The following is a 14124-nucleotide window of genomic DNA, read 5'->3' on the forward strand; positions in this document are numbered from 1 at the left end:
AAAATCCCGGCGAAGAACAGCTCCGCGGTCAGGAGACCGCTCCCTTCGACACCTGCCGCGTCACATCGCCTGTCCGTGACCTTTTCCTCGGTCCGAGGCGTCGCCCTGACCCTGGGCGGACTAGGCAGCGGAGAGCCGGGTGGCGGAAGGTCGGCTAGGGGCCCAGGCGCCCCCACGCGCTCCCTCTCGGGACTCCCGCCTCCCCCGGCCGCGCGGTCCCGCGAGCCCGCGCGGCGGCGGGAGCTGCGCAGCCCGACTGGCCGGGGAGGGGCAAAGCCGGGCCCGCGGCGGCCAGCTCCCGGGGTCGCCGGCGCCTCCGGGCGGACCGCAGGAAGGCCCGCCCCGCCACGGCCCTCGCCCAGCCCTCCGACCGCCGGCGCAGCTCCGAGGCGCGCCTGCAGGCCTGGCCCCGCGCCACGAGCTCCGCCCCCGCCGCGGCGCCCCGGACGCCCGCGCCCGCCGGGCTCCCGGCCCCTGGCTGGAACTGCAGACCGCCGGCCCCGCGCGTCCGGCCCCGGGCGGGCCCCGAGCCCCCAGGCGCCCGCCTCCGCCGCGGGTAGACGCTTACGTCAGGGTGGCGAAAACCAAAAGAAGGGGAAAAAAAAAAAAAAGCGGTACGAGGGCGGAAGGGGAAAAACTTTATTTTTTCTCTCATTCTCCTGGGGCTGAAGTGAAGGGCAGGCGCCTGCGCCAGCGCGGGCTTCGGGAGAGCGCCGGGCGCGAGCCAGCCGCTGCGCGCCGGGGAGCTGGCCCCGGAGGCCCAGGGGGCGCCCAGTATGTGGGACCCTCAGGACTTCGAGCGCCACTGGCAGGCCGAGTTCCCCGGGCAGGAGGCGCCCGTCATGCGGCTGGACTCGGTGCTGGACATGGAGCAGGAGCTGGAGCGCTGCAAACTCAACCTGAAGCGGCTGCAACAGGTGTTGGCGGAGGAGAAGTTTAAAGTCTTCTACCTGCAGTCGGCCCTGGCCGGGGAGAAGCGGGACCTGGGCTGCGGGCGCCCGGGGGGCGGAGACGGCGGCAGCGGGGGAGCTTCGGCGGGGGCGCCGGCGCCGGCCGGGCCAGAGCGGGCGCCGTCGCCGCGCGAGGAGGAGGGCGCCGCGGGCGGCGGCGGAGACCCGCTGGGACCCGCACGCCCTGACCCAGAGGTGGCCGCCAAGGCCGAGACTCCTCCGTACGTGTGCCTGGACCTTCCCACCTGGCCTGTGGCGGCGGGGGCCGGGAGTACGGTGCGCAGCTTGACCGCCGCCATCCACCAGCAGCTGCTGCAGCCTCGCCTCCTCTTCAGGCCCCGGGAGAACTGTGCGCCCCCCGGCCACGATGGAGCAGTTCCCAGAGCCCCGGGAGAGGAGCTGTCCTCGGGGACTCGGGCGGGGCGGGGCTCAGAGGAGGGCGAGCCGGACGCCTCGGGCGCGGACGATGGGGGCGACAGCAGTGACCACGACTTCGAGATGGTGGATTTGAACGAGAAATTCGTCCTAGGCCACTTGCTTGTGGGCCCCTGCCGGCTCGGGACCCGCGATGAGGCCGAAAAGCCGTCACGGGCGAGCAGCCCCCATCGCTGGATGCACCTGATCCCCGGGGCCCGGCGGCAGCAGCGCCGGAGCCGCGACCTGGAGCAGCTGGAGTCGGAGGCCAAGGACGGGCGGGGCTCGCCCGTAGCTGCAGATGAGGTCCCCCGGCGCGGGGCCCGAGAGCACCTTCCTCCGTGGCGGCGCAAGAGGTTCCTGCGGGTGCCCGAGCGGGACTCGCCCAGCCACAGCTCGCCGGAGAGGGGCAGTGACTGCAGCCGCAACAGCTCGGATCACGAAGACGGCTCTTCTGCAGGTAGGCACACCCTCTCTAGATCCCCGCTCCGCGCACCCCCGGGGGGCTGCTGATCACCTCCTGCACCCCATCCCAGGCACATCTTGTTGATCCTGCTTAACCTCAGGCCCCGGGAAGAAGGGAGGTAAGATTGACCTGTTTACCTTAAAGTCACTTGTGGAACTCAAAACAAAACACCACGTAGTGCAAAGTGATTTCGGCTTGGGTTCATGAAAATAAGCATTATGGCGAGGGCAGGGGGTGATGGAATGTTGTGCTTGGCCAGACCATGGGAGGAATCTGTCACTTAGGCCTCAGCTCTTCTGCTCTGACTATTGCAACATCATCCATTCTCACCCCTTCCAACTCATCCTCCACAGGTTAGCCAGATTCCTTTGCAGCACACGGATAGTAGTATCCTCTGAACAAACTCCAGTGACTCTCGTTTCCCCCAGATTCCTTGATGTGGAAGTCCAAATCTTCCACTTAATTTTCTGAAATTATCTCTCATCTTCTCCGGCCTGTTTCTGTGTTAGGGCCAAATTGAAATAGGCTGTCACTCTGGGAAAGGTACTGTCCCCTGCCTTTGCTGACTGTCCCCCTTCCTAGAAGGCTGCACTTGATCTGTCATCTTACTAGGACCCTGGGAGCCTGAGTGGGAAGGGAAGGGCTTAGCATCATAGTCTTCAAGCTGGCTTAGTGCCCAGAGAGCATGTCTAGTGCAGTGTCTTCATTTGATAAAGGAGGAAACTAAAGCTCAGAAAGATTAAGTGCTTGGTTGGAAGGAGCTGATACCTCCACTTGGCCCTCCTGTCATTTGTTGTTTCCCTTCACATCTGCGCTCTCTTTTGAGGACAGAATGGTCTTAGCCATTTTGCAATCACTTGTGATGGTGAGAATGGTGCCTTGCACATACATAGTAAGTGCTCAAAAATATTTGTTGAATAAATGTCTCCCAGCCACACAGCTCCTCATAGGTCGGAGAGGAGGAAAGGACGGGGATTCTGAGTGGCCTGTGACTGTTTTTTTGCTACCCCTGGGACTGTCAGGGTCTCCTCAGGCATAGGGAAAGTATAAATTGGTGTCTGCCTGGCTCAAGCTGTGATCAGGAACTTCAGTTGCCTTTCTGCTAAGTGGAGGAAGAAAAAATATATATCATCGATGCTGGGATTGTTCCAAAATTTCCATTATTAGATCTAATCTGGGCAAGTTTGCATTTGAATGAAAAACTGCCTACTTTGCTAAAAGCACATTTGGAAGGTCCATCAAGTCATCTGTTGTGATCAATTACACTTATTCATTAGCAGAGATTGGCTGCTTTTCCCATAGGTCGTGCTTTTGCTGTCCCGGCTAGTAACATTTTTTTATGTGCCCCTTTAATTTAAAGGAAGGGTCTGTAGATTGCACTCTAGTGCCAAGTTTCAAATGCCTTCAGTGGAGGCTATCCAAGTGGTCCAGCGCTGCTTCAGAGCTGGCTCCAGTCCCATCTCCCCTCAGACTCGCATCAGTCACCCTGCCAGGTGTGCCCAGTGCACTGGGTTTTCCCCAGGGAGTGACTTTTGTTTCTGCAAGCTGTCTCTTCTTTTCTTAAGGGTTACCTTGATGCAGATTAGGAACTAGTGTTCCCTCTGGTCTGCTGTTACTAAAGGTGTCTCCTCTGGGTGGATCAGTGATAAGAAAGATTCTCCTTCCTCTGGACTGAAGACTCTAGCCAGGGCACATGCCTGGCACTCATGGCTTTGGCTATGGGTGCCTGGGCTGTAGTTCAGGCCTCATTCCAGGACCTTTCTGCAAGGCAAGCTTTGCAGGGAACCCCTGCACAAGCTGCATGTGGGGGCCCTGCCTCCTGTCTCCAAAACCTCCCTAATGAGGAAGTGAATGGGGTGGACATGCACATTCATACATGTGTGCACACACATCCATACACTTATATACTTATGTACAAAGGTTGCATACATGTCGCTCGCTGGCACACAATCTAGGAGAGACTTCAGGCATATGAGAGCATAGAGTGGAGGGATTAAGGGCAGGGGTTTGCACGCTGGTGGCGACAGCCCACTGAAATCATGTGGTGAGGAATGAAAGCATTGCCAGGCCTTCCTTGGTCACCCTTGGCCATCCCTGCTTTATTTTTCTCCACCTTGCTCACTAGATTACCACCTCGGATGCTACAGTTTTGCATGAGGATCTTATTCGTCTTTCTCTCCAGTAAAATGCAAGCTCCAAGAGGGCAAGGGTTTTTATCTCCCTTATTCATTGACATTGCCCCAAAGCCTAGACTGGTATCTAACACGTTAAGTGTTCCATTCATATTTGTTGAATGATATATATATTTTTTCATGGGACAGAATAGAAAAGAAAACATCAGTGTGCATTGCACATGGTAATGGTGAGTATTGTTTAAAAACTTTGTTTTAGCCCTGGCTGGTTTGGCTCAGCGGTTGGAGCATCAGCCTGTGGACCAGAGAGTCGGTTCCTGCTAGGGCACTTACCAAAAATAATAATAATAATAAAAACTTTGTTTCAATAATGTATAAATGTGTATACTGGGTCCTGATGTAGAATGTATTTTTTGGTGTAGGTTGGACAAAAAGCTTTGAAAACTCTGATAAAGACCATGGGCTCTGAAGCTAGACTGCTTGTGTGACCTTGGGAGAAGTTACTTGAATTTTCTGTCTCAGGTTCCTCATCTGTAAAATGAAGCCAATAAACACTGCTTATGTCATACCATTGACTTGAGGAATAAGTGGAATATTAATATTTCTAAAGGGCTTTGAACAGGTCCTGGCATATAGCAAATTTACCAGTAGTGTTCACTGACCACGACCACAGGTTGTTTTCTTTGAGTTAACGCGTCCCACTTCCAGATCACCCTGAATCACAGATGGTTTGGCTTGCTATGTTGCATGTGTTTTTTCTAGCAAAGTGCTGGCTCTTCCTAGTACCTTCCAGGCAGCAGGGCAGGACCCGGGACAGAGTGGTCATCTTAGCTCATGAGACTCTCTTGCTGGTTTGGCCCTTGTGTTGTTTCTCCCTCTCCACCAGCAATCATGCCCATTTTCTGTATTCAGAGATCCTTAACTGAAGGTCAGGTTTATTGGGCAATTCAAGCTTTGCCTTCCTCTCAGGGTCTCAAGGAGAGAGAGCACAAGAGACCTCTTGTAAAAAGGCCCGGAGGCTGAGGTGCTCCTCATCCTGGAAAAGGGCTGTTTTCTCTTCGGTGAGGGGCAGATCCCCATACCAAGACACATTTGTTTTTTTCTGCACATAGTAGCCAAATCAGAATTCAAATGAGTTAGAATGCCCGCCCCCCTTTTTAGTGTCTTTCTTTTGGTACCTTGTTGGTACCAAGAAAGACTAGGCCACATTGCCATGAGGGCGGTGGTGTGGATGGGGTGAGGTATGGGGGCTGCACAGCTAGAATCAGCTGTGTTGGGTCATGTGTGCTGTGAAGTCATACCTGTGTCTGTGCCCTGGTTCTGCCCCTCACCAGGGGTGAGACAATGGGCAAGCCACTGACTTTTTCAATCCAACACTTACTAAGGGCTTACTTGGTGCCAGCTCCTGATTTAAGCATTTTACACATATTAACTCATGTATACCACACAGCAGCTCTATGAGATGGGCACTGTGATTATTTCCATTTTACATATGAGAATCTTGAAGCCCAGAGAGCTTCAGTAACCCTGCCCAAGGGCATCCAGCTTATAAGTGGGACTTAGGATTTGAACCCAGGCCGTCTGACTCCTGAGCCTGTGCCTTCAAATAATAGCACCTACCTCTTGGGATAGTTAAGATTAAATACAATAACATATATAAAAAGTTAAGCAAAGCATCTGACACATAGAGCTCATTTTTTTTTTTTCCCCATTTTTTGTTCAGATAGAATAAAGAGAGAGAGAGAGAAAGAGAGAGAGAGAGAAAGAGAAACATCGACACGAAAGGGACACATTAAGTGGTTGACACCCTCACGACTCAACCAGGGCCAGGGACAAACTGCAACCGAGGCACACGTCCCTAGCGGGAACCAAACACAAGCCTCCCTGGACCGCAGGCCGACGCTCCACCGCCGAGCCAAACCGGCCAGGGCACATAGAGCCCATTAGGTGCATATGTGTGTAGTGTATATGTGTGTATGCATTATTATTATTTTCTTTATCACTGAAGTCGCTAGAAGACCATTCTATCTGCTGCTGAGGTCAGCCATCAGGGCTGCTGCCCACCTGTGGGGCTCCAGGGTGGGTTTGGCCTCACAGGTAAACAGACCACCTGTTGGATTTTAGACTTCCCCTCCTCAGCTGGGCACTCTTGGGCAGCCACAACTGAGGAGGCTCTGGTGTTTTACCTTTCATAATGACATGCTTCTGGGCCACCTCTGCCATAGAGGTTGAATGACATGTCCTTCGGGTTTATGCATTCCTCCAGCAGCCTGTGGCACCCCCTGTGCCACATGTGCACCCTTCGTGAACCAAAGTGCACTCTTCTACCAAAGCCCAAAGGTGGCTTTCAGAGTTGGGCAACCTTTTGAATGACTGGTAGTAACTATTCATCTGATATTTTGGTTTTAGTTCAGCTGTCAAAGTAAATGTCACTAATATTTTAAGTTGGTAGCATTTTCGCCTTGCATTAAACTTTGCTCAGTGGAGGAGGAGCAGTTTCTATTTTTGCTGGCCCTTGAAATTCATCCATCCATCCGTCTATCCGTCCGTCCGTCCATCCATCCATCCAAAGCACTCAACAAATATTTATTGAGGTTTTACTTCATACTTCCGTGTTAAGGGCTGAGACTTCAAAAGTTGGTGACCTGCCTTTAAGGTTCTCACTGGTTCTTTGGCTCCTGAGGTAGAAATCATAGGTTTTTATGTAAAGAAACAACTTCCCAGCATATAACTTGTCAGATCCTGAATTGAGCTGCTAAGGACTGTTATTTACAAACTCAGCAACATTCAAGAGCCTAGAACAAGAAGAGATCTTAGAGTTGATCTAATCCTGCCTCTTTCTACACAGATGAGGACCCTAGAGCACTAAACATAACCCCAAGGTCACATGCTCATGACCCTTCAGGAAGGGCCTCCCAGCCAGATCTAGGCTTTTCCCATTGTATCCTATGGCCCTTTCTTTCGTGGAATTTTAAGCAGAGAACACTAAAGATGTGAGTCCTGTATGAGTCAGGAGCAGCAGACCATCTCATCTAGCCTTACAGCCATATCAGCTGGTGGAAATTATTAGTCCCATTTTATAAGTGAAGGTGTTGAGGGTTGGAGAGGTAAAGAAATGTCCCCAGAATCAAACAGCTTGTAATGGAGTCAGGATTTGAACTTGGGTCAGTCTTACAAAGCTGAAACTCTTTAACTTCTAGCATGTAACGCTGTCCTGGGCCAGCTGTAGAATTCCAGATTTCTCAATGTGGATTCTGCCAAGCTGCCAATGAAGACTTTATTTATTTATTTATTTTATCCTCACCCGAAGACATTTTTCCATTTTTTATTCAGATAGAATGGGAGGGAGAGAGAGAGAGAGAAACATCGACGTGAAAGGGACACATCGAGTGGCCACCACCTGCACAACCCAACCAGGGCCAGGGACAAACTGCAGCCGAGGTACATACCCTTAGTGGGAACCGAACCCGGGTCTCTGTGGACCGCAGGCCGACACTCTAACCACTGAGCCAAACCGGCCAGGGCTGAAGACTTTATTTTTAATCTTCATGGGAAATGCATTTTCCTGCTAGGTAGTCGTGTTATCTAGTTCATTTGTAACCTAGTGGGTTTTTTTTCCCTTCCCGTTAGTGACTAATGAGATTTTTTTGTTCCAGAAAAAAGTCCTTGTGTTTGGTGGATATGTTTGAATAACTTAACTCAAAGTATTGAATCTTCAGCCTTAGCTGTGATAGAATCTTTTTTTTTTTTTCATTCCCTGTCGTGGAGAAACATTAAAAATGATTTGAGACACACAAGCTAACGGCTGGCTGTGATTCATTTATAACTGGAGTTGCTATTGCATCACTGTTTACTTGGTTCTTTGGTGTTGGCCTCCCTCTTCTTCTCATCACCACCACCTTAGCACCATCTACACATCTCATGAACACTTGACTAGTCAGCCGGAGAGTGTGGGTGAGAGGAACAATTTCTTCCTCTTCTACAACCAAGCTTGAAAAACTTTTCTACTCCTCTAGTCTGTTTTTCTTATTAAGAGACTATTCACAAAGCAATTGGCTCTATATTTGACTCTGGATCTTTATGTTTTAAAGTCAGAATCTTCATACATTTTCCTGGCTTTGAAATAATGGTATGAACTCTCTCTGCATCTGAACATTGGGTTTGATGTTCCCCAGCTGGCAGGATTATGGGGCTTACATTGGACAAGTTACTGACTCTGTCTAGTCCCCAGGTTCCTTGTCGGCCAAGTAGGGATGATAATGATAGGACTATGTCATAGACTGGTTGTGAAGCATCAGTGAAATCATTTAAAGTGCATAGCACATGGTGGGCACATAAGTGTTTTAATGAGTCTTAGATGGTGGTGTTGTTACCGTTCTAAGTATAGGAACTTGCAGTTTGGCTGAACCAAGACACAGCTCATATTCATATCTCTTCATGTAATGAAGTTCCCCAAGCCTCTTTGCCTCTTTCTCACCTTCCTTCAGCTCCTTTGTGGTCCCTGTTCCTTCCCCAATCAAACCCTGTCTCCCCCAACATCTTCAAAACCATTATCTGGTTTCTTATTTCCTGTTCTCTACCCACTTGCTTTCAGCCAGTGCTCATTCCTGCCAGTGTTTTTTCCTGTGCTCTTTCTGGCATTTGAGATGCCCTCCCATTTCCATTTGCCCAGTCACAAAGCCAACTTTTTAATTTATTTTTTTAATCCTCACCCAAGGACATTTTTGCATTTATTTTCAGATAGAGTTGGAAGGAGAAAAGGGAGGAAGAGAGAGAGAGAAACATCGATGTGAGAGAGACACATCGACTGGTTGCCACCCACCCGACCCCAGCCGGGACCGGGGACAAACTGCAACCAAGGTACATACCCTTAGCGGGAACCAAACCTGGGACTCTCTGGTCCATGGGCCAATGCTCTAACCGCTGAGCCAAACCAGCCAGGGCCAAAGCCAACTTTTTCTTTAATGCCTAGCTTTTTTTTATGGAACCTTGTATTGGTTAAGATACCGGTTTGCTATATCAGATAAAACCCCCCAAAAAGTGGCTTAAACAGGATAGATGTTTATTTATCCTTCATATAAAAGAATTCCAGAAGTAAGCAGTCCAGAAAGAGTACAGTGACTCCACCATTATCAGGAATTCAGGCTTCTTTTGCCTTTCTGCGTTTCTGTCTCAAAGTTGCTTCGTGGTCCAAAATAGCTGCTGGAAAGCCAGTCATCACATTCATGTTTCAGACAAGAATTAGAAGAAAGGGAGTGAGTGGCAGCTGTTGGTCTCCCCTGTAAGGCACTTTCCTGGAAGTCTGTCTCAACAGTTTCTGTTTAGATTTCATTAGCCACCTCTAGCTATAAGGAGGCTGGGAAATGTAGTATTTTATCTAGGCATATGGCCACCTCATGTAAAATAGAGACTCTGTTACAAGGAAAAATGGAAGAATTGATATTGAGTAGGCAACTAGCAGCCTCTGGCACAAGCCTTTTCCAGCTACTCCTACCCATCTTGTGGTTCTTAGAGTGAACCTCACACTCTCTCAATTGTCTTATTATTGTGCCATCTATTAGTTCATTGACCCGATGAACAAATGACTGAACCACTGCTCTGTGCAATGCACAATGCTCTTTATATATTTGCTGTGGAGTGTTGCTCTCAAACTAAGAGGTTAGCTGGCTCCTTGAGGGTGAGGATCATGGCTTATGCTGCTTTTTCTCCCTCACAACAGTATCTTTCACAGGGCTGGACACCTGTCAGGCACTTGATAAGTACCGGTTGATTTTGGAGTAGACACAAATGAGAAGGTCATTGACACTATAAATTCCCTCTCTTGGTACTGTGCTAGACAATTCTGGTTGTGTAAGGTTTATTTCTGGTTCATTCTGGTTTTGAGGAACCATAGCAGGGAGAGTGGGACAGGGGGTATCTCTAAATACCAGGGCTGCCTTGTAGCCACATAGACTTGTCCAGGTGTTGGGAGTAGATTTGGCTGTTTTGGAAACTGGACCCTGTTTGTATACTAAACTAGATTTATAAGCTGACATCTCTGTGCCCACCTGGCTTTCTTTACCAGTGCTGCTCTGTAGCTGTGTTTGCACCACGTGAACCTCTCTTGTTATTTCTGCACTGCGAAGCTGCAGAGTACATCTGCAGTCTCTCTGCAGTGAGCGTCACCTTCCGTGTACATTTCTGTCTTCCCATCTGATCCTGGCTTTAGTCTGCCTGAGATGAGACTGGCTGAGGTTGCCTAGGATTTGTGTCACACCTTGAAGCTACTGAGAAAATGATTGTTTTAACATTTTTATTGGCACTTAGGAGGAAAGGAACAAGAATATATTTAGCAAGGTACTATGTTAAGTGTTTAACCTACATGATCACCTTTAATATTCAGAACAGTCTGTTGTTCTGTTCTGACGGTGAAGTACTACTATTGTTATTTTGCAGGTGAGGAAACTAAGGCTCTGACCAGTTAACTAACAAGCCTAAGTTTGCTTGGAGCTAAGTAGTGGGGTTCTTTTTCTCTTCCTATTTAAAAAATTTATTAGTTAAGCCCGGCTAGTGTGGCTCAGTGGATTGAGTATTGTCCCACGGACTGAGAGGTTCGATTCCCAGTCAGGGCACATGCCTGGGTTCCAGGCTCGATCCGCTGTAGGGGGTGTGCAGGAGGCAGCTGATAAATGTTTCTCTCTCACATCAATGTTTTTCTCTCTCTCTCTCCCTTCCTCTCTCTCTAAAAATATCAATAAAAACGTATTTAATAAAATATAAAAATTAATTTTATTGAGAGATAATTCACATGATAAAACTCACCCTTTTTAAGTGTGGTCATGGATTTTTTTTTTTTTAGTTTTTTTTTTTCTTTATTGATTTTTAGAGAGAACAGAAGGGAGAGGGAGAGAGAAATAGAAATATCGATGAGAGAGAACATTGATTGGCCACCTCCTGCATGCCCCCCACTGGGGATTGGGCCCACAACCTGGGCATGTTCCCTGACCAGGACTTGAACTGGGACCTCTTGGTGCATGGGTCAATGTTCAACCAGTGAGCTATGCCAGCCAGGCTAATCATGGTTTTTAGTATATTCACAAAGTTGTACGACCATCACCACTCTAATTCCAGACCATTTTTATTGGGGGTGGGGGGCTGTTTTTGAGTCTAGGCTTCTCCTACAACCATGTCATTTCCTTTTCTAATTTGCAACATGCAGATTTTTGTCATCGTTAATGCTTACCCAAGGATATTTTTTCCATTGATTTTTTATTTTTAGAGAGTGGAAGGGAAGGGGGCGGGGAGAGAGAGAGGGAGAGAGAGAGAGACATCGACTGGTTGCCTTCTGTATGCACCCCAACCAATACCAGGGATCAAACCTGCAACCTAAGTACAAGCCCTTGACTGGGAATTGAACCTGCGACCCTTCAGTGCACAGGCCGATGCCCTAATCACTGGGCCACGCTGGTCAGGGCCAGTGATTTAAAATTACTAGACCGGATCTAGGGAAACGTCAGGGCTTCTTTGAGTGAGGTATGTGCATAAAAGGGCCATCCACTTCTTCATTTGCTTTCCCATCATGGCAATGCCTTTGAATTGCTGCAAAATGGTGTTGGCCTTAACTTCTCTGGAACCATTTTACCATTTGTGTTTTCTGGACTTGGGTCACGGGGCAGAACATCCCAAACTTGAGGTTCCACGAGCACCCCTCATTTCTGCCATGGGGTTATGGTTGGTATGGTGAGAGGGGCCCTTGTACTGACCTGTGTCTTTTTTGTCTTTGTAGCCCCAGAATGTCACAGTGCCTGGGGTATAGAAAGTGCTCAATAAATGTTCATGAGTATTTAGACATCCATTTCATGTTTCTAATATAAACCACTGCAATAACCAATTGTTCTGCCTCTAACCTTTCTCCTCTAGCCCCCGTTATCCTCTGAATTAAAGACAAAGTGATTGCTCTGGCCCCTACATCTCCTCAGATTATCCTGAAATGATCATACTGGTTGTCTGTCCCTTTAAAAAGCTTTTCTCCTAAGCCCTACCTAGCAACTGCTATTTCCATGCTATTGGCCAACACGGGTCACATGGCCATTAGCTGCCTGGAGGGCTGTCGAATCAGAAATTTTAGCTCTTCAGCCTCTGGTGTAAAGAATGTTAAGGGTGGCCCTGGCTGGTTTGGGTCAGCGGTTAGAGCATCAGCCTGCAGTATAGAGAGATCTGGGTTTGGTTCCCGCTAAGGGTGCGTGCCTCGGTTACAGTTTGTCCCTGGCCCTGGTTGGACCCTGTGGGAGGCGGCCACTCAGTGTGTCCCTTTCACATCAATGTTTCTCTCTGTCTCTTCCTCTCTCTTCTTCCCACTCTATCTGAACAAAAAATGGAAAAATGTCAAAAAAGAATGTTAAGGGCAAAGGGCATTGTGAATGGCTTTTGGAAAATGGGCCCCACAATTCTTCCCTGAACTTTGTACATTCACTCATTTGAGCAATTAGAAAATAGTTGTGTGTGGTTTTTTTTTTATCCTCACTCAAGGACATTTTTTGCATTTATCTTCAGATAGAGCAGGAGGGAGAGAGAGAGGAAGGGAGAGAGAGAAACATCGACATGAGAGAGACACATTGACTGGCTGCCACCCACACGACTCCAACAGGGACCTGGGACGAACTGCAACTGAGGTACATGCCCTTAGCGGGAACCGAACCCGGGACTCTCTGGTCCGTGGGCCGATGCTCTCTAACCGCTGAGCCAAACTGGCCAGGGCAGAAAATAGTTTAAAATGGTTTGCTTCTTTGTTACTCACTACTGGATTCCAAGCTCTTAAAGTGTGTGTGTTAAAAGGGGACCACTTCGCCCAGCTGGTGTGGCTCAGTGGTTGAGCATTGACCCATGCACCATGAAGTCACCGGTTCAATTCCTGGTCAGGACACATGCCCAAGTTGTGGGCCAAGTCCCCAGTGGAGGGCATGCAGGAGGCGGCCAATCGATGCTCTCTCTCACTGATGTTTCTAGCTCTTTCTCCCTCTCCTTTCCTCTCTCTCTAAAAAAGAAAAGAAAAAAGAAAAGAAAGAGACCACTTCTTTTAATTCTAGCATCCTGGCCCTAGCATAATGCTGGCATATTGTATTTACTGAACAAATAAAAGAATTATTGTATATTTTCAAGTAAGAATTTAATGAGATTAGAATGCTTGAGCAGACTGTTGGGGTCTCTAAGCATTTAAAGACCTTTTTCTTTTTCTCCTCCTCTTTCTCTTTGCCTTTATCTTCATCTCTTCCTCCGAATTCTATGTTTTTGGACCGGTAGGACCAATTGATAAGACATATTCTAGAGCTGGGATGGATTTTCCTGAAGCCTTTGAATTGCTGCAGAAGTTTTCAAACTTCACATGTCTTAAGGTGATGTGGATGTGTGCCCTTCCAGCTTACTGCCATGCCCGCCAGCCCACCAGTTGAGAATTGGCCATTGTGTGCCCCTCTTCCTGATGGGAGTATGTTGTTTCTTAAAAGTGGGCAGTGCAGAAAAAGGCTGATACCTTAAACCTGGCCAACTAGGCTCTCCCCAACTAATGGAGACCTGTGCTATTTATTAGGATTGCAAACTAAATATGTTAGTTCCCTCTTGCTTTCCGGGAAGATGGTGAGTAGGATTAGATTACTAGTTACCTTGAAATTGGGTAGGACTATTTGCCTAGTTCTATTTAATAAGTCTGAATGGAAGTGATGTGTGCAACTTCTGGACCAGAGTATTTAATGCTACTATGAGACCCTTCAGAGTTCTCTTTTCCCTTTGCTATTGCAATGCACAGTGTTCCAGATGGTGACTGCTCTGTCAGCCTGGGTCCTAGAGAGAGGTAAAAACAGAGCAGAGCTCCTAATCAGTCCTCAATGGACATGTACTAGGTTCAGAAGAGTGAAAATAAACCACTGTTATTTTAAGCCACTGAAATGTTTGGTGCTGTTTATTACTGCAGCATTATCTAGTTTATCCTGACTGATACAAATTCTAGACTTATATTCATACAGAAGAAGGGCTCTTCTGAGCCTAAGAAATCAAAGTGTTTTCTTCAAAACTTCCCACTAAAGCCAAGTGGTAACCATGTTTGTATGTGTATATGAAAGGGTAGATTTCAAAAAATGTAAAAAATAATGTTAGAAATGGCTAGATTGCTTCGTCGTTGCTTCATTTG

The 14124-nt window shown here is 48.4% G+C and overlaps 1 protein-coding gene across 1 annotated transcript in view; it reads left to right on the top strand.

Moving 5' to 3' along the window:
* Positions 1–776: 776 nt before the first annotated feature.
* Positions 777–14124, top strand: part of ABR (ABR activator of RhoGEF and GTPase) — a 188509-nt gene continuing 175161 nt past the window's right edge. Inside the window, exons 1-2 of the mRNA XM_036267646.1 lie at positions 777–1325; positions 1395–1824. Of these exons, the coding sequence (XP_036123539.1) occupies positions 777–1325; positions 1395–1824 (979 nt within the window). The remainder of the gene's footprint in view (positions 1326–1394; positions 1825–14124) is intronic.

This window comes from Molossus molossus, unplaced genomic scaffold (assembly GCF_014108415.1).
Source record: "Molossus molossus isolate mMolMol1 unplaced genomic scaffold, mMolMol1.p scaffold_m16_p_19, whole genome shotgun sequence".
NCBI classification, from domain to species: Eukaryota; Metazoa; Chordata; class Mammalia; order Chiroptera; family Molossidae; genus Molossus; species Molossus molossus.